This window comes from Pantherophis guttatus, chromosome 3 (genome assembly GCF_059756535.1).
Source record: "Pantherophis guttatus breed Tessera chromosome 3, ASM5975653v1, whole genome shotgun sequence".
In the NCBI taxonomy this organism is placed as follows: Eukaryota; Metazoa; Chordata; class Lepidosauria; order Squamata; family Colubridae; genus Pantherophis; species Pantherophis guttatus.
The window spans coordinates 3,969,099-3,991,604 of NC_142065.1; the positions used below are offsets into that span (position 1 = coordinate 3,969,099).

The 22,506-nt window shown below is 43.1% G+C and overlaps 1 protein-coding gene across 1 annotated transcript in view; it reads left to right on the top strand.

Moving 5' to 3' along the window:
- ANGPT4 (angiopoietin 4) overlaps positions 1-20,722 on the top strand; it is a 48,598-nt gene extending 27,876 nt beyond the window's left edge. The window contains exons 4-9 of the mRNA XM_087888981.1: positions 8,528-8,760; positions 8,931-9,043; positions 12,174-12,275; positions 15,702-15,868; positions 16,881-17,011; positions 19,191-20,722. Of these exons, the coding sequence (XP_087745107.1) occupies positions 8,528-8,760; positions 8,931-9,043; positions 12,174-12,275; positions 15,702-15,868; positions 16,881-17,011; positions 19,191-19,354 (910 nt within the window). The 3' untranslated portion in view covers positions 19,355-20,722. The remainder of the gene's footprint in view (positions 1-8,527; positions 8,761-8,930; positions 9,044-12,173; positions 12,276-15,701; positions 15,869-16,880; positions 17,012-19,190) is intronic.
- Positions 20,723-22,506: the final 1,784 nt, after the last annotated feature.

Consider the following 22,506-nt stretch of genomic DNA (forward strand, 5'->3'; position numbering starts at 1 on the left):
TCAATGTAATTTCCAACAAGCACTTTTCTATTTTATAATAATGTGAATAGAGAGGCTCTCTCAGAGCTCATGTATCCAAGCATATCTTCCCCCTATAACAATGTGAATAGAGAGGGTCCTCCAGAGCCCATATATCTGACTCTGTATGATTCCTTTCTTTTATCCACATTAAGAGGTTCTCCGGACTGCACCGAATCTTACCTAGAGTTCTCCCGAGCCCCTGAGAACCTCCAGCAGTCCACCTCTGGGTGTTGGGTTTCCTGCCTAAGCAGGGGGTTGGACTAGAAGACCTCCAAGGTCCCTTCCAACTCTGTTATTCTATTCTATTCTAATACAGGCAGTCCATTCATTGAGAGACAACGGCACTGAAAAAAGTGATGGATGGCCATTTGTCAGACTTGTGACCGTTGCGGCATCCCCATGCATGGTTTTATGTAATCAGAATGGGGACACTTAGCAACTGATTCGTGTTTATGACGGTTGCAGTGTCCCGGGGTCACACAATCCTCTTTTTGCGACCTTCTGATGAGCAAAGTCCACGGGGAAGCTGAATTCACTTAACAACCGTGTTTACTAACTTAAAAGCTGCAGGGACTCACTTAATGGCTGTGGCAAGAAAAGTCATAATACAGGGCAGAATTCACATAACAGCTCTCGTGCTTAGCAACGGAAACTTTGGGCTCAATGGTGGTCGTAAGTCGAGGACTATAAATTGTCTTAGAGGTGAGAGATGTGGGAGACAGGATAGCGGTCTTCCAATATTTGAGGGGCTGCCATAAAGAGGAGGGGGTCCACCTATTTCCCAAAGCACCAGAGAGCAGGACAAAAAATAATGGATGGAAATTAATCACAGGGAGGAGCCATAGAGCCTTGGTAGTACAGTGGTCTAAGGCACCCTGTTATTAAGCTGGTTATTAAGACCAGCTGCCTGCAATTACTGCAGGTTCGAATCTCGGCAAGGCTCAAGGTTGACTCAGCCTTCCATCCTTTCTAAGGTGGGTAAATTGAGGACCCAGTTGTGGGGCAATAAGCTGACTTTGTATAAATATACAAAAGGATGAAGGCTATTGCTTAGCGCATTGTAAGCCGCCCTGAGTCTCCGGAGAAGGGCGGCATATAAATCAAATTTAAAAAAAAAAAAAAAGAAATTAAGGAGAAATTTCCCAACAGCAAGGACCATTAACCATTGGAACAGCTTGCCACCAGAAATGAGTATGGAGATTTTCAGTCATCCAGGTCATGGTTGTCCCAAAGGTGCTTTTTCAAGAGGCAAGTGAACTTCCTGGTTTTTTCTTTGAAGACATTTCACTTCTCATCCAAGAGCTGAAGAAACTTCTTGGATGAGAAGCGAAACGTCTTCAAAGAAAAAAACCAGGAAGTCCAGTTGCCTCTTGAAAAAGCACCTTTGGGACTTGCCTTCAAAAGTTGAGCATGCTCCATCACTGGAGGTTTTGAAGAAGAGACTGGACAACTATTCATCTGGAATGGTACAGGGGCTCCTGCTTGAGCAGGGGGTTGGACTAGATGACCTCTGAGGTCTCTTCCGGCTCTGTTATTCTGTATTCTGTGTGAGAGAGGGAGGGAGAGAGAGAAGGAGAAGAGAGAGAGAGAGAGAGAGAAAGAAAGAAAGAAAGAAAGAAAGAAAGAAAGGGAGAGAGAGAGAGAGAGATCAATAGATAGATAATGTTGTAGATTGATAGATCAATGGATAGATAGATAGATAGATAGATAGATAGATAGATAGATAGATAGATAGATAGATAGATAGATGGATGGATGTATAGATAGATAGATAGATAGACAAATAATGATAGATGATAGATAGACAGATAGAGAGAGAGAGAGAGAGAGAGAGACAGACAGACAGACAGACAGACAGACAGATAGATGATAGAAAATGATGGATGGATGGATGGATGTAGATAGGTAGATGATAGATAGATAGATAGATAGATAGATAGATATAGATGATAGATGATAGAGATAGAGATAGATGATAGATAGATAGATTAGATAGATAGATAGAGATAGATAGATAGATAGATGATAGATAGATGATAGAGATAGAGATAGATGATTAATAAATAGATTAGATAGCGATAGATAGATAGAGATAGATAGATGATAGATAGATAGATAGATAGATAGATAGATAGATAGATAGATGATAGACAGACACACAACAGATAGACAAACATGGAAAAGTGGAAAGATGTCATTAAAATGCAGAAGGGACCTCGGAGGTCTTCTAGTCCAACCCCCTGCACATACCATTTCAGACAAAAGGTGGTCCAATCGCTTCATTTCAGCCCTTGAAGAGTCAACTGCTCCCTAAAAGCCACAAAAGCAACATGGGGACACAGCGGAAGAAAGTCAAACCAGGACAACATGTTTGCACTGTGGTCAGTCACAATCAGGTCACTACATCTGTTTCTCTACGGGAGGGTGAAGCCGCTGGGGTTTTTCTTTCAGCCATGGCACGTTCACGGATAGAGACGCCTCCTTGCACTAATGGACCCCTTGGGGAAGATTCAACAGTCTGGGATAGACTCCCAGAAGATTTAAAAGTTAAGAAAGTGTCTGCAGATTCATTCTAATCGTAACCTCTTCATTATTATTTTTTTAAAAAAAATATCAGGTCTCATTTCTGAGATCAGTGTTTGATAGAAGATGGAGATGATAGATGATAGATATTTAGATGATAGATTGATAGATTGATAGATGGATGGATGGATAGATAGATAGATAGATAGATAGATAGATAGATAGATAGATAGATAGATAGATAGATAATGATGATAGATTGATAGACAGGTAGGTAGATGATGGATAGATAGATAGATAGATAGATAGATAGATAGATAGATAGATAGATAGATAGATAGATAGATAGATAGATAGATTGATAGATTGATAGATTGATAGATTGATAGATTGATAGATTGATAGACAGGTAGGTAGATGATAGATAGATAGATGGGTGGATAGATAGATAGATAGATAGATAGATAGATAGATAGATAGATAATGATGATAGATTGATAGATCAGTAGGTAGGTAGGTACAGTAGGTAGATGATAGAGATAGATAAATATGATAGATAGACAGACAGACAGACAGACAGATAGATAGATAGATAGATAGATAGATAGATAGATAGATAGATCGATCAATGGATAGACAGATAGGTAGATAGATGATAGATAGATAGTTGATAGATAGATAGATAGATAGATAATGATGATAGATTGATAGATCAATAGGTAGGTAGGTAAGTAGGTAGGTAGGGAGGGAGATGATAGAGATAGATAGAGAGATATAATGATAGAGAGAGAGAGATGATAGATAGATAGTTAGATAATGATGATAGATTGATAGATCAATAGGTAGGTAGGTAGGTAGGTAGATGATAGATAAATCAATAGGTGGGTAGATAGGTAGGTAGATGATAGATAGATAGATAGATAGAGATAGATAGATAGATAGATAGATAGATAGATAGATAGATAGATAGATAGATAGATAGATAGATGATAGATAGATGATGATGATAGATAGATAGATTGATAGATCAATAGGTAGGTAGGTAGGTGATAGATAGATAGATAGATAGATAGATAGATAGATAGATAGATAGATAGATAGATAATGATAGATTGACAGACAGACAGACAGATGGACAGACTCTTCCGGATGCCTTCTACAATGTTCTCAACCATCCTGTTTAATCTGGCCAAATTTAGCATATTGCCTGAATCCAGACCGGTGGTTTGTAAACAAACCTGGTTAGCTGTATTGTGTGAAACGTGGTGTGTGATGCTTTGAAGCATGAAGTGAGCTCCAGTTTCCACCCATCCGCTTCCATCCCTCAGAAACCAATGCTTTGGGGGACCATCCACGAGAGAGCCACTGAGGCATTGCAACCACCCGAGAAAAACAGTCTTTTGATCAACACCCAGCAGTTTGTTACGGCTTTGGAAGGAGCTGGAAAGGCTGCCTTCGCAACCAGAAGTGTGTTTGTTTAAGGAAAACGAAAACAAGGCCGCTAAAATCCTGGGGGGGGGAGGAGGGGAGGGATTCGAATTCCCGAGCAAATGACATGACACTTGCGAGAGACCTTGGCGTCCACGGCTGACCTTCCCCTCTCTTGGCAAAGCAAGATCCCCATCAAGTGGCTTTCTAAAATATCTTTCTGGCACAGGCAGGAGCCCGTTGTGAACAAGCCAAGATTGTGCTCGCTCGCGCTGAAGAACGGCAATCTGCTCCCAAGGATTTGCCGAGCCAGCTTGGACGGCGTGAACTGCGATCGTAACCGTGTTGGAAACATTCGCGAAAACAGGAGGGATTGAACCGTGGAAAAATTAAACTCAGTTCCAAGGGTCTTCACAATATGTGTGTGTGTGTGTGTGTGTACCGTGTGTGTGTGTGTGTGTGTGTGTGTGTGTGTAACGTGTGTTTGTGTGCTCTATTATACAGACTTACAACCATTCGTTTAGTAATTGTTCAAAGTTACACCTGAAAATTAAAATCAATTCCAAGTGTCTTCACAAAATATGTGTGTATACACACACACACACACACACACACACACACACACACACACACACACATACCGTGTGTGTGCGTGTATAAAGTGTGTGGGTGTGCATATATACAGTGTGTGGGTGTGGGTGTGCGCGCATGTGTGTATACCCTGTTTCCCCCAAAATAAGACATCCCCTGATAATAAGCCCAATTGGGCTTTTGAGTGCATGGCAATAAGGCCAAGCGCTTATTTCAGGGTTCAAAAAAATATAAGACAGGGTCTTATTTTTGGGGAAACACGTATCTATCCATCCATCCATCCATCCATCCATCCATCCATCCATCTATCTATTTCCGTATCTGTCTCTTATCTACCTATCTACCTACCTCTACCTAACTACATCTGTCTGTCTGTCTGTCTGTCTGTCTGTCTGTCTGTCTGTCTGTCTGTCTGTCTGTCTGTCTGTCTGTCTGTCTATCTATCTATCTATCTATCTATCTATCTATCTATCTATCTATCTACCTACCTACCTACCTACCTACCTACCTACCCTGTTTCCCCCAAAATAAGACATCTCCTGATAATAAACCCAATCGGGCTTTTGAGCGCATGGCAATAAGGCCAAGCGCTTATTTCAGGGTTCAAAAAAATATAAGACAGGGTCTTATTTTCGGGGAAACACAGTATCTATTTATCCATCCATCCATCCATCCATCCATCCATCCATCTATCTATCTATTTCCGTATCTGTCTCTTATCTACCTATATACCTACCTCTACCTAACTACATTTGTCTGTCTCTCTCTCTGTCTGTCTGTCTATCTATCTATCTATCTATCTATCTATCTATCGATCGATCGATCGATCGATCGATCTATCTATCTATCTATCTATCTATCTATCCTGTTTTCCCCAAAATAAGACATCCCTTGATAATAAGCTAATTCGGCGTTTTGAGCGCATGGCAATAAGGCCAAGCGCTTATTTCAGGGTTCAAAAAAATATAAGACAGGGCCTTATATTGGGGAAACACAGTATGTACAGTATATGTATAAATGTGCTCTATTATACAGACTTACAACCATTCATTTAGTGATTGTTCGAAGTTACGAAACCTGAAAAAAGTAACGACCATTTTTCACACTTATGACCTTTGCAGCATCCCCAGGGTCACGTGATCAAAATTCGGACCCCTTGGCAACTGTCTCCGATTTATGATGGTCACAGTGTCCCCGGGGTCACCTGATCCCCTTTTGCGACCTTCTGACCAGCAAAATCATTGGGGAAGCCAGATGCGCTTAACGATCTTGTTTTACTCACTTAACGACTGCAGCGATTCCCTTCACAACTGTGGCAAGGCAGGTCGCAAAACGGGGCCAAAAACTCACCAAACGTCCGTCTTGCAATAAGAAGAGTAATAACAGAGATGAAAGGGGCCTTGGAGGTCTTCTAGTCCAGCCCCCTGCGCAGGTAGGAGACCCTTTATACCGTTGCAGACAAATGGCTGTCCAATCTCACAAGGTCTGCAGACAAATCATTCCACTGGTTGTCATTGTCAATGGGGATACACAATAAGAATTGGAAGGGACCTTGGAGATCTTCTAGTCCAGCCCTCTGCTCAAGACAGGAGCCTTACATCATCCTGGTCAAATGGTTGTCCAATCTCTTCTTAAAAACTTCTGGTGATGGAGTACCAGTGGTGAAATGTAGAATTTGTTACTACCGGTTCTGTGGGCGTGGCTTGATGGGGGAGGGGTAATATGACTGAGTGGGCGTGGCCAACTGTTTTTTTTTTTAAACTTTTAAAACCCTTTTTTCTACAACCTCTTCGGCCAAAGAGGTTGTAAAAAATGTTTTTAAAAGCCTCTGACGATCCCAGCTGACTTGCCTGATCGGCAGAGGCTTTTCTGTTTTTTTTAAAGCCTCTGACGATCCCAGCTGACTTGCCTGATCGGCAGAAGCTTTTCCTTTTTTTTAAAAAAAAAGCCTCTGACGATCCCAGCTGACTTGCCTGATCGGCAGAGGCTTTTCTTTTTTTTAAAAGTCTCTGACGATCCCAGCTGACTTGCCTGATCGTCAGAAGCTTTTCCTTTTTTAAAAAAAAAGCCTCTGACGATCCCAGCTGACTTGCCTGATCAGCAGAAGCTTTTTTTTTACTTTTAAAACCCTTTTTTCTACAACCTCTTCGGCCAAAGAGGTTGTAAAAAAATGTTTTTAAAAGCCTCTGACGATCCCAGCTGACTTGCCTGATCGGCAGAGGCTTTTCTTTTTTTTAAAAGTCTCTGACGATCCCAGCTGACTTGCCTGATCGTCAGAAGCTTTTCCTTTTTTTAAAAAAAAGCCTCTGACGATCCCAGCTGACTTGCCTGATCAGCAGAGGCTTTTCTTTTTTTAAAAAAGCCTCTGACGATCCCAGCTGACTTGCCTGATCAGCAGAAGCTTTTTTTTTACTTTTAAAACCCTTTTTTCTACAACCTCTTCAGCCAAAGAGGTTGTAAAAAAATGTTTTTAAAAGCCTCTGACGATCCCAGCTGACTTGCCTGATCGGCAGAGGCTTTTCTTTTTTTTAAAAGTCTCTGACGATCCCAGCTGACTTGCCTGATTGGCAGAAGCTTTTCCTTTTTTTAAAAAAAAAAGCCTCTGACGATCCCAGCTGACTTGCCTGATCGGCAGAGGCTTTTCTTTTTTTTAAAAGTCTCTGACGATCCCAGCTGACTTGCCTGATCGGCAGAGGCTTTTCTTTTTTAAAAAAAGCCTCTGACGATCCCAGCTGACTTGCCTGATCAGCAGAAGCTTTTTTTTTTACTTTTAAAACCCTTTTTTCTACAACCTCTTTGGCCAAAGAGGTTGTAAAAAAATGTTTTTAAAAGCCTCTGACGATCCCAGCTGACTTGCCTGATCGGCAGAAGCTTTTCTTTTTTTTAAAAAAAAAGCCTCTGACGATCCCAGCTGACTTGCCTGATCGGCAGAGGCTTTTCTTTTTTTTAAAAGTCTCTGACGATCCCAGCTGACTTGCCTGATCGGCAGAAGCTTTTCTTTTTTTAAAAAAAAAGCCTCTGACGATCCCAGCTGACTTGCCTGATCAGCAGAAGCTTTTTTTTTACTTTTAAAACCATTTTTTCTACAACCTCTTCGGCCAAAGAGGTTGTAAAAAAATGTTTTTAAAAGCCTCTGATGATCCCAGCTGACTTGTCTGATCAGCAGAGGCTTTTCTTTTTTTTTAAAAGCCTCTGACGATCCCAGCTGACTTGCCTGATCGGCAGAAGCTTTTCTTTTTTTTAAAAAAAAAGCCTCTGACGATCCCAGCTGACTTGCCTGATCGGCAGAGGCTTTTCTTTTTTTAAAGTCTCTGACGATCCCAGCTGACTTGCCTGATCGGCAGAAGCTTTTCCTTTTTTAAAAAAAAAGCCTCTGACGATCCCAGCTGACTTGCCTGATCGGCAGAAGCTTTTTTTTTTTTTACTTTTAAAACCATTTTTTCTACAACCTCTTCGGCCAAAGAGGTTGTAAAAAAATGCTTTTAAAAATAAAATAAAAAGCCTCTGATGATTGCGCGGCTCAGCTGGGCATGGGGGTGGGGAGGGATTTTTGCTACCCGTTCTCCGAACCACCCGTCACCATCGCTACCGGATCGGCCGATCCAGTCCGAACCGGGAGCATTTCACCCCTGTGGAGTACCCACAACTTCTGGAGGCAAATTGTTCCACTGATTAATTGTTCTAACTGTCAGGAAATTTCTCCTTATGTCTAGGTTGCTTCTCTCCTTGATTCGTGCCTTCTGGTGCTTTGGAGAATAGCTTGACCCCGTCTTCTTTGGGGCAGCTTCTGAGATATTGGCCTAGTCCTTCTCTTCATTAGACTAGACCAGGGGTCTCCAAACTTGGCAACTTTAAGGCTTGTGGACTTCAACTCCCAGAATTCCTCAGTCAGCCATGCTGGTTTGGAGACCCCTGGGCTAGACGGTTCTCAGTTCTTGCTGTGACCATCTTCCCGTCTTTGTAGCATCTTAGAAACACGAGTCCGGCAGATGGAAACGAAGCACTTGAAGGAGCTGGAGGACATTCGGACTGAAAAGGACCAGCTCCAGCAGCTGGTGAGTCACCAGAGCAACACCATCGAAGGTCTGGAGAAGTCCCTTCATGTCGCCAGCAGTAACGCCAGCCTCCTTCAGCAACAGCAGCTGCAGCTCCTGGAATCAGTCCAGAATTTGGTCTCCTTAGTCTCCGAAGGAAAAGGTACCTTCTTGAACATCCAAAGGATGAGATGGTTTTATTAAATTGATAGACCACCTCAAAATAGTTCCAAAACCTTCCCCCCACCCATCTCATCTTTTGGTTTAAATAAAATGGATGCTCCCCTTTTTTTGATCCAAAAATCTGCAGAGAGCTTGTTTTTCCCTCAACAGTTCTGAAAAAAGAAGATCGGCTGTTCCATGACTGCATGGACATCCTTCGATCTGGATTCAACTTCAGTGGAGTTTACACCCTCCACATTAACAATCTGACTGAACCCAAAAAGGTCAGTTGACCCAAAGATTAGATGAATCTGGTTGGTTGGTTGATTGGGTTGGGTTGGGTTGGGTTGGGTTGGGTTGGTTGGGTTGGGTTGGGTTGGGTTGGGTTGGGTTGGTTGGGTTGGGTTGGTTGGGTTGGGTTGGGTTGGGTTGGGTTGGGTTGGGTTGGTTGGGTTGGGTTGTTTGGTTGGTTGGGTTAGTTGTTTGGTTCGTTGGGTTGGGTTGGTTGCTTGGTTGGGTTGCTTGGTTGGTTGGTTGGGTTGGGTGGGTTGGTGGGTTGGTGGGTTAGGTTGGGTTGGGCTGGGCTGGGCTTCGCTGGGTTGGGTAGGTTGGGTTGTGTTGGGTTGGGTGGGTTGTGTTGGGTTGGTTGGGTTGGGTTGGGTTGGGTTGGGTTGGGTTGGGTTGAGTTGGTTGGGTTGGTTGGGTTGGGTTGTTTGGTTGGTTGGGTTAGTTGTTTGTTTGTTTGGGTTGGGTTGGTTGCTTGGTTGGGTTGGGTGGGTTGGTGGGTTGGTGGGTTAGGTTGGGTTGGGCTGGGCTGGGCTGGGCTTCGCTGGGTTGGGTAGGTTGGGTTGTGTTGGGTTGGGTGGGTTGGGTGGGGTGGGCTGAGGTTGCTTGGTTGGTTGGGTTGGGTTGGGTTGGGCTGGGCTTGGCTGGGTTGGGTTGGGTAGGTTGGGTTGGGTTGGGTTGGTTGCTTGGTTGATTGGGTTAGTTGGTTGGTTGGTTGGTTGATTGATTGGTTGGGATAGGGTGGGGTGGGGTGGATGGATGGATGGATGGATGAATTGTCATATGCCATCAGTTCAATGCTGGCACAGAAACATAGAAACATAGAATTGTAGAATTGTTGTTGTTGTTGTTGTTGTAAAGTCGTGTCTGACCCATCGCGACCCCATGGCCAATGTTCCTCCAGGCCTTCCTATCCTCTACCATCCTCTGGAGTCCATTTAAGCTCACGCCGACTGCTTCAGTGACTCCATCCAGCCACCTCGTTCTCTGCCGTCCCCTTCTTCTTTGGCCCTCCATCGTTCCCAGCATGAGGCTCTTCTCCAGGGAGTCCTTCCTTCTCATTAGGTGGCCAAAGGATTTGAGTTTCCTCTTCAGGATCTGGCCTTCTAAAGAGCAGTCAGGGTTGATCTCCTCTAGGACTGACCGGTTTGATGGCCTTGCAGTCCAAGGGACTCGCAGGAGTCTTCTCCAGCACCAGAGTTCAAAGGCCTCCATTCTTTGGCCACCTCAGCCTTCCTTATGGTCCAACTTTCACAGCCATCCATTGCAACTGGGAAAACTATACCCTTGACTATATGCACTTTTGTTGGCAGGGTGATGTCTCTGCTTCTTAGTATGCTGTCTAGGTTTGCCACGGCTTTCCTCCCCAGGAGCAAACGTCTTTTAATTTCTTGTTTGCAGTCCCCATCTGCAATGATCTTGGAGCTCAGGAGCCCAGGCTGGGCTCCAAGAATTGTAGAATTGTACAATCATAGAAACATAGAATTGTAGAGCTGGTAGGGACCTTGGAGGACTTCTAGTCCAACCCTCTGCTCAAGGCAGGAGACCTGATACCATCCCTGTCAAATAGTTGTTCAGTCTACTTGAGATGTAACCACATAGCAACCACATTGACCAGTATTTCCCTACCATAGCCATCTGGCAGGGGTAGTCTGGGAGTCGAAGTCCACATCTCCCAAAATGCCTAAAGTTTGGAAACACTGACATAGATCAATCTTCTCCAGGCTGATCCGTCCTTCAGGTCTTCCAACGGTGTCCCATTGCTGAGTCCATCCACCGTGTTGCCAGTTGTCCTCTTCTCTTTCCTTCCACCTTTTTGTTCTGCCCCAGCTATGGACCCCAAAGAACGCAGCACACACAAAGTCTGTACAAACCTTAGTTTACTAAATTAAAGCAGTCTTTTTCAAACAAAGGCGGTTAATTAACTTTCTTAACAGCCTACAAGAATCCAAAGAATAAATAATCGTAATCTTATTATGGTTGGCAGAAAGCCCAGAAGCAATTTGCAGGAAGCTGTTAAGAGAACTAAGATCAGGACACGAAGGAGAGTGAACGAAGTTGTTCCCTGCAAATTGCCTCAGTTGTCATCCTTCCTTAAATAGGCTAAGGGAGTGGCTGATTAGCCCCAAGCCTTACTCTCGAGGAAACCTCCTCCTGAGGAGCCGCTCTTGCCTTTTGGCAGCTCTGCGCGCCCGTGCATCGAGAAAAGGCTCCTCCTCTTCGTCCTCTTCACTTATGGAAGCTTCTGGAGGTTCTGAAGGCCCTGGCTGAATCCCTGCCTCTGGCACCACATCTTCTCCAGCCTCCTCACTGTCCGACTTGAGTGCCAGCTGCACAGGCTGATGACGCAACACCACACCAGCCTCCTCGCTGTCTGAATCAGCCACCAGCCGCACAGGCCGTGTATGGGCCACAACACTTTTCCAGCATTGTCAACCACAAGAACTTGCAAATGTGTGGACTTCAACTCCCAGAATTCCCTAGTCAGCATGCCCGGAAGTTGAAGTCCACACATCTTCGAGTGGCCAAGGTTGAGAAATACAACCATACAGGTAGTCCTTGACCACAATTGAGCCCCAAATGTCTGTCGTTAAGTCAGACAGCCGTTCAGCAAGTTTTGCTCAGTTTTACGATGTTTCTTCCCACCGTTGTTAAGTGAATCACCACAGGGGTTAAGCTACTAACCCAGTCCTTAAGTGAACCTGGCTTCCCCGTTGACTTTGCTAGTCAGAAGTTCGCAAAAGGGGATCACTGTGACGGTCATAAATATGAGTCAGTTGCCTGACTGAATTTTGATCACGGGACCACGGGGATGCTGCAGAGGTCGTAAGTGTGAAAAATGGCCACGAGTCCCTGTTTTCACTGCCGTTGTAACTTGGAACGGTCACTAAATGAACTGTCGTAAGTCGAGGACTGCCCATATAAGAAATATTTCTGCTTCTCTCTCTCCATCCCTGCACAGAGTATCTGTGATTCTTGATATTTTGGAAAAAGATCGAAAACTGGGTATTTCTAACCGAGGTGAAAATATAGATTGTTTCCAACATGCTATACATTTCAAGCTGGTGATTTTCTCCTTGCCTTAGTTTGCTTTTCTCCATTGATCGCTTCTTCTTTCTACCTTTCCAGGCCTTTTGCAACATGGAAACGGATGGAGGAGGCTGGACGGTCATTCAACGCCGGATCAATGGCAGCGTCAGCTTCCAAAAAACCTGGAAAGAATATAAACAGGTTGGCGGCTGGTGTTTTCCAGTTACCATAGCTAGGTCCAGACATGGATGGGATAGAGATAGAGATAGAGATAGAGATAGAGATAGAGATAGAGATAGAGATAGAGATAGAGATAGAGATAGAGATAGAGATAGAGATAGGATAGAAAATATAGAATGGAATGGAATGGAATGGAATGGAATGGAATGGAATGGAATGGAATAGAATAGAATAGAATAGAATAGAATAGAATAGAATAGAATAGAATAGAATAGAATAGAATAGAGTAGAAAGAATAGAATGGAATAGAGTAGAGTAGAGTAGAATAAGAGTAGAGTAGAGTAAAGGAATAGAATAGAATAGAATAGAATAGAATAGAATAGAATAGAATAGAATAGAATAGAAAATAGAATAGAATAGAATAGAATAGAAAATAGAATAGAATAGAATAAGAGTAGAGTAGAAAGAATAGAATGGAATAGAGTAGAGTAGAGTAGAATAAGAGTAGAGTAGAGTAAAGGAATAGAATAGAATAGAATAGAATAGAATAGAATAGAATAGAATAGAATAGAATAGAATAGAATAGAATAGAATAGAATAGAATAGAATAAGAGTAGAGTAGAAAGAATAGAATGGAATAGAGTAGAGTAAATAAGAGTAGAGTAGAGTAAAGGAATAGAATAGAATAAGAGTAAAGTAGAATAGAATAGAATAGAATAGAATAGAATAGAAAATAGAATAGAATAGAATAGAATAGAATAAGAGTAAAGTAAAGTAAAGTAGAATAGAATAGAATAGAATAGAATAGAATAGAATAGAATAGAATAGAATAGAATAGAATAGAAAATAGAATAGAATAGAATAAGAGTAGAATAGAAAGAATAGAATGGAATAGAGTAGAATAGAGTAGAATAAGAGTAGAGTAGAGTAAAGGAATAGAATAGAATAGAATAGAATAGAATAGAATAGAATAGAATAGAATAGAATAGAATAGAATAGAATAGAATAGAATAGAAAATAGAATAGAATAGAATAGAATAAGAGTAGAGTAGAAAGAATAGAATGGAATAGAGTAGAGTAGAGTAGAATAAGAGTAGAGTAGAGTAAAGGAATAGAATAGAATAGAATAGAATAGAATAGAATAGAATAGAATAGAATAGAATAGAATAGAAAATAGAATAGAATAGAATAGAATAGAAAATAGAATAGAATAAGAGTAGAGTAGAAAGAATAGAATGGAATAGAGTAGAGTAGAGTAGAATAAGAGTAGAGTAGAGTAAAGGAATAGAATAGAATAGAATAGAATAGAATAGAATAGAATAGAATAGAGTAGAATAGAATAAGAGTAGAGTAGAAAGAATAGAATGGAATAGAGTAGAGTAGAGTAGAATAAGAGTAGAGTAAAGGAATAGAATAGAATAAGAGTAAAGTAGAATAGAATAGAATAGAATAGAATAGAATAGAAAATAGAATAGAATAGAATAGAATAGAATAGAATAGAATAGAATAGAATAAGAGTAAAGTAAAGTAGAATAGAATAGAATAGAATAGAATAGAATAGAATAGAATAGAATAGAATAGAATAGAATAGAATAGAAAATAGAATAGAATAGAATAAGAGTAGAATAGAAAGAATAGAATGGAATAGAGTAGAATAGAGTAGAATAAGAGTAGAGTAGAGTAAAGGAATAGAATAGAATAGAATAGAATAGAATAGAATAGAATAGAATAGAATAGAATAGAATAGAATAGCTTTATTGTCACTTTACATACACTACATAACGATGACTAAATAAATAAATAAATAAATACATAAATAATAAATAAATAAATAAATAAATAAAAAATATTGTGTGTACACACACACACACACACACACAGAGTTCTTGGAAGAAATACCCTCCTTGAAAACCAAACGTTAGGGAAACTTACTCTAAAAGTAAGGGAAGGGGTGTAGGAGGACCACCACTCAAGCATGAGCCGGCCGTGGGCTGCAGCTGCCAAGAGAGCCAAGGCCATCCTAGGCTGCATCAACCGAGGGGCGGCATCCGTTGTCGGGGTTTAGGGGGGGACCCGAGAGCATCTCCCCATCCTTGAGGTGCTGTCCCAGAGAAGAGGGAATGGATTTATTCTCCAAAGCAGCTGAAGGCAGGAGAAGAAGCGATGGGGGGATCGGAGGGAAAGCCAACCTGGAAATAAGGAGGAATTTCCTGACAGGGAGAAGAGTTCCTCAGTGGGACAGCTGGCCTCCCACATATGTGGGTGCTCCATCACTGGCGGTTTTCAAGAAAAGACTATCACCTTCCTTTCCTACCTACCTATCTTCCTTCCTTCCTTCCTTCCTTCCTTCCTTCCCTCTTCCTTCCTCCCTCCCTCCCTTCCACCATCCATGTTCCTCCCTCCCCTTTCCACTTCCTTCCTTCCCTTTCCTTCCCTCTCTCCCCTTCTTTCCCTCCCCCTCCCCCTTGCCTTCCTTCCCGCTTTCCTTCCTTTCTCCCTCCTTCCCTCCTTGCTTCCCCCTCCCTTCTCTCTTCCCCCTTCTTTCCTTCCTACCTCTCTCCCCTTCCTTGCTTCCCTCTCTGCTTTCACTCCCTCTCTCCCCTTCTTTTTCCCCATCCTCCCTCCCCTACTTTCCTTCCCTTCTTCCTTCCTATCCTCCACCCACCCACCCACTCCTTCCTTCCTTCCTTCCTCCCTCCCTCCCTTCGCTTCCCTGCTTTCCTTCCCTCTCTCCCCTTCTTTCCCTCCCCTCCCTCTTGCCTTCCTTCCCACTTTCCTTCCTCCCTCCTTCCTTGCTTCCCTCCCTTCCTTCTCTCTTCCCCTCCTTTCCTTCCTATCTCTCTCCCCTTCCTTGCTTCCCTCTCTGCTTCTACTCCCTCTCTCCCCTTCTTTCCCCATCTCCCTCCCCTACCTTCCTTCCCTTCTTCCTTCCTATCCTCCACCCACCCACTCACCCCCTCCTTCCTTCCTTCCTTCCTCCCTTCCTCCCTTTGCTTCCCTCCTTTTCTTTCCTCTTTCCCCTTCTTTCCTTCCCTTCTTCCTTCCTATCCTCCACCCACCCATTCCCTTCTTCCTTCCTCCCTCCCTCCCTCCCTTTGCTTCCCTCCTTTTCTTCCCTCTCTCTCCTTCTTTCCTTCCCTTCTTCCTTCCTATCCTCCATCCACCCACCCTCTCCTCCCTCCCTCCCTCCCTCCCTCCCTCCCTCCCTCCCTCCCTCCCTCCCTCCCTTTTCTTCCCTCCTTTTCTTCCCTCTCTCCCCTCCTTTCCTTCCTGCTTCTCTCCCCTTTCTTGCTTCCCTCTCTACTTTCCCTCCCTCTGTCCTGTTTATTCCTTTCATCCTCCCTCCCTCCTTTCCTTCTCTCATCCTTCCTTCCCTCCTTTTCTTCTCCTCACCCTTCCTTCCCTCCTGCCTCCCTTTGACCGTGCCTGTGTTCCTTCTCACCCCAGGGCTTCGGGGTTGCAGCTGGAGAATATTGGCTGGGGAACGAGGCCGTCCATTATTTGACCAGCCAGGCTGCCTACACGCTACGGGTGGAGCTTCTGGACTGGGAAGGCAACCAGGCTTATGCCCAGTACGACAAAGTCCGGCTGACAGGCGAGCGCCAGCGCTACAGGTGAGGCACTTTTCCTCGTGAAAATGTTCGGAGTCTTCCTGGGTCCCAGAGCGAGCATCAGCCAGAAACAGGATGCGGCTGCAAACAAGACAGATCTAAACTTTGAGCCACGGTGGCGCAGTGGTTAGAGTGCAGTACTGCAGGCTACTTCTGCTGACTGCCTGCTGCCTGTAATTTGGCAGATCAAATCTCACCAGGCTCAAGGTTGACTCAGCCTTCCGTCCTTCCGAGGTGGGTAAAATGAGGACCCGGATTGCTGGGGGGCAAGAGGCTGACTGTAAACCACTTAGAGAGAGCTGGAAAGCACTCTGAAGCAGGATATAAGTCTAAGTGCTATTCCTTCCTTCCTTCCTTCCTTCCTTCCTTCCCTCCCTCCCTCCCTCCCTCCCTCCCTCCCTCCCTCCCTCCCTCCCAGTGGTTAGAATGCAGTATTGCAGGCTAACTCTGCCCACTGCCAGCAGTTCAATCCTGACTGAGTGGCTCAAGGTTGACTCAGCCTTCCATCCTTCCGAGGTCGGTAAAATGAGGATCCGGATTGTTGGGAGGGGTGATACGCTGACTCTGTAAGCCACTTAGAGAGGGCTGTAAAGCATTGTAAAGTGGTATATAAGTCTAACTGCTATTCCTTCCTTCCTTCCTTCCTTCCTTCCTTCCTTCCTTCCTTCCTTCCTTCCTTCCTTCCTTCCTTCCCTCCCTCCCTCCCTCCCTCCCTCCCTCCCAGTGGTTAGAATGCAGTATTGCAGGCTAACTCTGCCCACTGCCAGCAGTTCAATCCTGACCGACTGGCTCAAGGTCGACTCGGCCTTCCATCCTTCCGACGTCGGTAAAATGAGGACCCAGATCGTTGGGGACAAATACGCTGACTCTGTAAACCGCTTAGAGAGGGCTGGAAAGCACTGGGAAGCGGTATATAAGTGTTATGGCTATTGCAATCTTATTGAAAGTTTAGTTTCCAAAATTCAAAAGAAGGTATTTTTCGTTTCTGCTCCTGTTGCCTTCTTTGTTTTTTCAGGCTTGCTCTGAAAGGCTACAAGGGCTCGGCTGGACTCCAAAGTGCCCTGCCTCTCCAGGGGACATCCTTCAGCACTTGGGACTCCGATAACGACAACTGCATGTGTAAATGTGCCCAGATGCTCTCTGGTGGTAAGTATGCGCTAAAGAGGGGGATAAGGGGGGGAGGAATCACCCCAGAGAGAATACAGGCAGTCCTTGACTTATGACCACAATTGAGCCCAAAATTTCTCTTTTTACCCTGTTTCCCCGAAAATAAGACCCAACCAGAAAATAAGCCCTAGCATGATTTTTCAGGATCCTTGTAATATAAACCCAATGTCAACTTGCAAAGCTTTCAAGTTGCCATGAGCAGGAGGGAGGGAGAACTGAAGTGCATTCCATACATTCTTCCTGACCGCAATCAGAAGGAGGGTGTTAGGTTTCACAGCCGGCCAAAGTGGTTAATTGGAGAATGTGATTTATGACATGGCCAGAGAGGAGGGGAGAGACAGGGGCATAGGGGAACGTAAATCTACGTAGGGTCAGTCCTAACTGCATCCGAATATTGCCGGAATGGTGCTCCTAATAAATGACTATATTTCCTTTGAAGTTTGGATCATGGCACATGAATTAATTAGGGCATCTTTCGGAAACTTGACACCCTACTCCCAAAATAAGCCCTAGTTAAGATTGTCAGCCAGATGGATGCATTTAGTACCATATTTTCCCCAAAATAAGACCTAACCAGAAAATACCTACCATGATTTTTCAGGATGCTTGTAATATAAGCCCTACTCCCAAAATAAGCCCTAGTTAAGATTGTCAGACAGACAGACGCATTTAGTGCCGTATTTCCCCAAAAATAAGACCTAACTGGAAAATAATTCCTAGCATGGTTTTTCAGGATGCTCGTAATATAAGCCCAAACCCCCAAAATAAGCCCTAGTTAAGATTGTCAGCCGGATGGATGCATTTAGTACCGTATTTCCCCCAAAATAAGACCCAACCAGAAAATAAGCCCTAGCATGATTTTTCAGGATGCTTGTAATATAAGCCCTACTCCCAAAATAAGCCCTAGTTAAGATTGTCAGTCAGACAGACACATTTAGTACTGTATTTCCCCCAAAATAAGACCTAACTGGAAAATAATTCCTAGCATGATTTTTCAGGATGCTCGTAATATAAGCCTTACCCACTAAATAAACTCTAGTTAAGATTGTCAGCCAGATGGATGCATTTAATACCGTATTTCCCCCAAAATAAGACCTAACCAGAAAATCCCTAGCATGGTTTTTCAGGATGCTCGTAATATAAGCCCTACCCACTAAATAAACTCTAGTTAAGATTGTCAGCCAGATGGATGCATTTAATACTGTATTTCCCCCAAAATAAGACCTAACCAGAAAATAAGACCTAGCATGATTTTTCAGGATGCTCGTAATATAAGCCCTACCCAAAAAATAAGCCCCAGTTAAAGATCGTCAGCAGACGGAGGCGTTTAGTATTGTATTTTCTCCCAAAATAAGACCTAACCGGAAAATAAGCACTAATGCATCTTTTGGAGCAAAAATTAATATAAGACGCGGTCTTATTTTGGGGAAAACACAGTATTTATTAAGTGAGTTTCGTCCTGTTTTACAACATGATAGCCGTCTTCCAGCAGAGGTAGTCCTCAATTTACGACCTAACCAGGCTTAGGACCGGGGTAATTACGAGACCGCCTTCTGCCACCAGTAGCCTCTCACCGACCAGTACGCTCCCATAGAGAGGGTCTTCTCAGGGTGCCGTCAGCCAAACAATGTTGACTGGCGGCCCCCAGGGGGAGAGCCTTCTCTGTAGGGGCACCTGCCATCTGGAACGAGCTCCCCCCGGAGATACGGAGGATCCCGGATTTGCGCACTTTCCGCCGTGCCCTCAAAACATTCTTATTCCAGCAGGCTGGTCTGGCCTAACCTCCCTTTTAAATTGTTTTAAATTTGTTTTATAAATTGGGGTGTTTTAAATTTGTTTGTAGGCCAAAGTATTTAATGTATTTTTAAATGATTTTTTAATCGTTTGTACTATGTGTATTTTATCTCTTGGCTGTTCACCGCCCTGAGTCCTTCGGGAGTAGGGCGGTATATAAATTTAATAAACAAATAAATAATTAAATACAACCAAAATACAGCCCAAAGTGTATGTTGCTAAGTGGGACATTCATTAAGTGAGTTTTGCCCCAACCTCTTAAAAACTTCCAGTGTTGGAGCATTCACAACTTCTGGAGGCAAGACGTAATAATGGGTGAAGGTGTGATCCATGACTGACCTTTTCCAATCCTTCCATAAAACAGGCTGGTGGTTTGATGCCTGCGGTCAATCCAATTTAAACGGTATTTATTATCCGGCTCGACACAACATCCGGAAATTGAACGGAGTCCGCTGGCATTACTTCCAAGGCCCAGGATACTCATTAAAAGCCACACGGATGATGATCAGGCCTTCCGGGGTCGCGTAACAAGACTAACCAGGATGCTGTTCCTTTGAGTTCGGATTGCTCAGAATAACAGAGTCGGAAGGGACCTTGGAGGTCTTCTAGTCCAACCCCCTGCTCGAGCAGGAGACTTTACACAATTCTGGACAAATGGCGGTCAAATCTCTTCTTTGAAACCTCTAATGATGGAGCACTCACAGTTTCTGGAGGAAAATCCCTTCCACTGGTTAATTGTCCTCACTGTCAGACAATTTCTCTTTAGTTCTAGGTTGGATCTCTCTTCCATTAGCATGGGAGGACAAGAAGGAACTTCAGGGTCCATGTTGCTTTGCCCCAGGATGGAGACCTCATACCATGCAAGAAGAAAATCACATTTCAGAGCAGCAAAGAAGCTTCTGGAGGCCTCCTGCTCCCCTAAGGAAGAGAAGATAGAAGCAAGGGTGAAATGCTCCCGGTTTGGACCGGATCGCCCGATCCGGTAGTGATGATCCGGTGATTCGGAGAACCGGTAGCAAAAATACCTGCGCCCCCCCCCCGCCTATGCCCAGCTGAGCTGCACGATCATCAGAGGCTTTTTTTTTTACTTTTAAAAGCATTTTTTTTACAACCTCTTCGGCAGAAAAAATTAGCTTTTAAAAGTTAAAAAAAAAGCCTCTGATGATCTCGCGGCTCAGCTGGGATCGTCAGAGGCTTTTAAAAGCATTTTTTCTACAACCTCTTCGGCGGAAAAAATGCTTTTAAAAGTTTTTTTTAAAAAAGCCTCTGATGATCTCGCAGTTCAGCTGGGATCGTCAGAGGCTTTTAAAAGCATTTTTTCTACAATCTCTTCGGCGGAAAAAATGCTTTTAAAAGTTTTTTTAAAAAAGCCTCTGATGATCTTGCGGTTCAGCTGGGATCGTCAGAGGCTTTTAAAAGCATTTTTTTCAGCCGAAGAGGTTGTAGAAAAAATGCTTTTAAAAGTTTTTTTTAAAAAAAAAGTTGGCCATGCCCACCCAGTCACATTACCCCCCACCACCACCACCAAGCCACGCCCACAGAACTGGTAGTAACAAATTTTACATTTCACCACTGGATAGAAGTCTAATCTTCCAAATTTATTAAAAGTGACTCGTGTAATTTAAACCTTGGCCTGCGAGGAACAACCAAAAAAGAAAAAAGAAAAAAATCTAGGCAGTCACACTTATTTCTAACAGCTGGCCAGGATGGATAATGTATATATTACCGTCAATGTGTGAAATTAGGCATTTCCTAAGAATGCCCAGGAAATCTATAAGAATGCCAAAATGGGACATTTTGTATGAAATGCTTAATATGTTACGCATTTCCTAGGCGTTCCATGCAATGCCAAAAGGCAAACCTGCAAAATATAAAATGCTCCAGCTAAAATGTCAATCTAGCCTTCCTTTGTTGCAACCAATACTGATCTTTTTCTCTTGTTGTTTTCTGTAAGGAAATCCTGTATTTTATTTTGCAATTCTTCTTTCGTTTTCATATCAGTCTTTTCAGTCAAGAGTTAGGGTTAGGGCTAGGGTTAGGCTTATGGTTAGGCTAACCCTAACTTTAAATTTAACCCTAATCCCTAACCCTAACCCTAATTGTAACCCGTAACCCTAACCCTAACTTTAACCCTACCCCTAACCATAATCCTAACCCTAACCCTTTCTAACTCTTAACCCTAATCCTTAACTTTTAACCCTAACCCTAACATTTAGGACTAACCATAATTCTAATCCTAATCCTAACCCTAGCCCTTAACCGTAACCTTATCCCTAACCCTTTCTAACCATAATTGGTAACCATTAATGCTAACCCTAACCCTAACCTTGAGACTGACCTTAACCCTTGCTAACTCTTAACCCTAATCCTTAAATTTAACCCTAATCCCTAAACCTAATTCTAACTTTAACCCTAACCCTAACCTTAAACCTAACCCTAACCCTTTCTAACTCTTAACGCTAACCCTCAATTTAACCCTAACCCTAACCCTAATTGTAACCCATAACCCTAACTTTAATCTTAACCCTAAACATAATCCTAACCCTAACCCTAACCCTTTCTAGCTTTTAACCCTAATCCTTAACTTTTAACCCTAACCCTAACCCTTAAGACTAACCCTAATCCTAACCCTAACCGTAGCCCTTAACCATAACCTTATCCCTAACCCTTTCTAACCATAATCGTAACCATTAATGCTAACCCTAACCCTAACCATAATCCTAACCCTAACCTTAAGACTAACCTTAACCCTTGCTAACTCTTAACCCTAATCCTTAAATTTAACCCTAATCCCTAATCCTAATCCTAAATTTAACCCCAACTTTAAGATTAACTCTTAAACCTAACCCTTAACCCTAATCCTAACCCTAACTTTAAAACTAACCCTAATGCTTGCTAACTTTTAACCCTAACCCTTAAATTTAATCCTAATCCCTAATCCTAGTTTTAACTTTAACCCTAACCTTAACCCTAACTCTTAAACCTAACCCTTAACCCTAATCCTAACTCTAACCTTAACCCTAACCCTAATCCTAACCTTACCCTTCCTAACTCTTAACCCTGACCCTTAACTTTTAAGCCTAATCCTAGCCCTAACCCTTAACCCAAGCCCCTAATCCTAACCCTAATTCTTACCCTTAATACTTTGTCAAAGAGTTCATGTCATTCTGCATAATATCTACGTATTATATAGAGTGCCTTGGGAAAGTATATGGCATATTAAAATAACACAAACATTACCTTGCCGGAAAAGGTCACGCATTCCATCGAATTCCTAGGCATCTTACACAATGCCTGCTTTTCACACATTGTCGTTATAGTATATATTTGAAAGAGCACATATAGATTTAGCTTACATATAACAATTGGGTTTTCTATGGTTTGAGCGCCCCCTGTTGCCTGAAACTGGCTTCTCGGTTTGCAAACCATACTTTAATACAGCTAGGTAGGCGGGAGCTCACCCCATTGTGGTTTACGCCACCCAACATGGCTTAGCACAAGATATATTTTTTTAAAATTTGATTTATATGCCGCCCTTCTCCGGAGACTCAGGGCGGCTTACAATGCGCTAAGCAATAGCCTTCATCCTTTTGTATATTTTATACAAAGTCAGCTTATTGCCCCCACAACTGGGTCCTCAATTTACCTACCTTAGAAAGGATGGAAGGCTGAGTCAACCT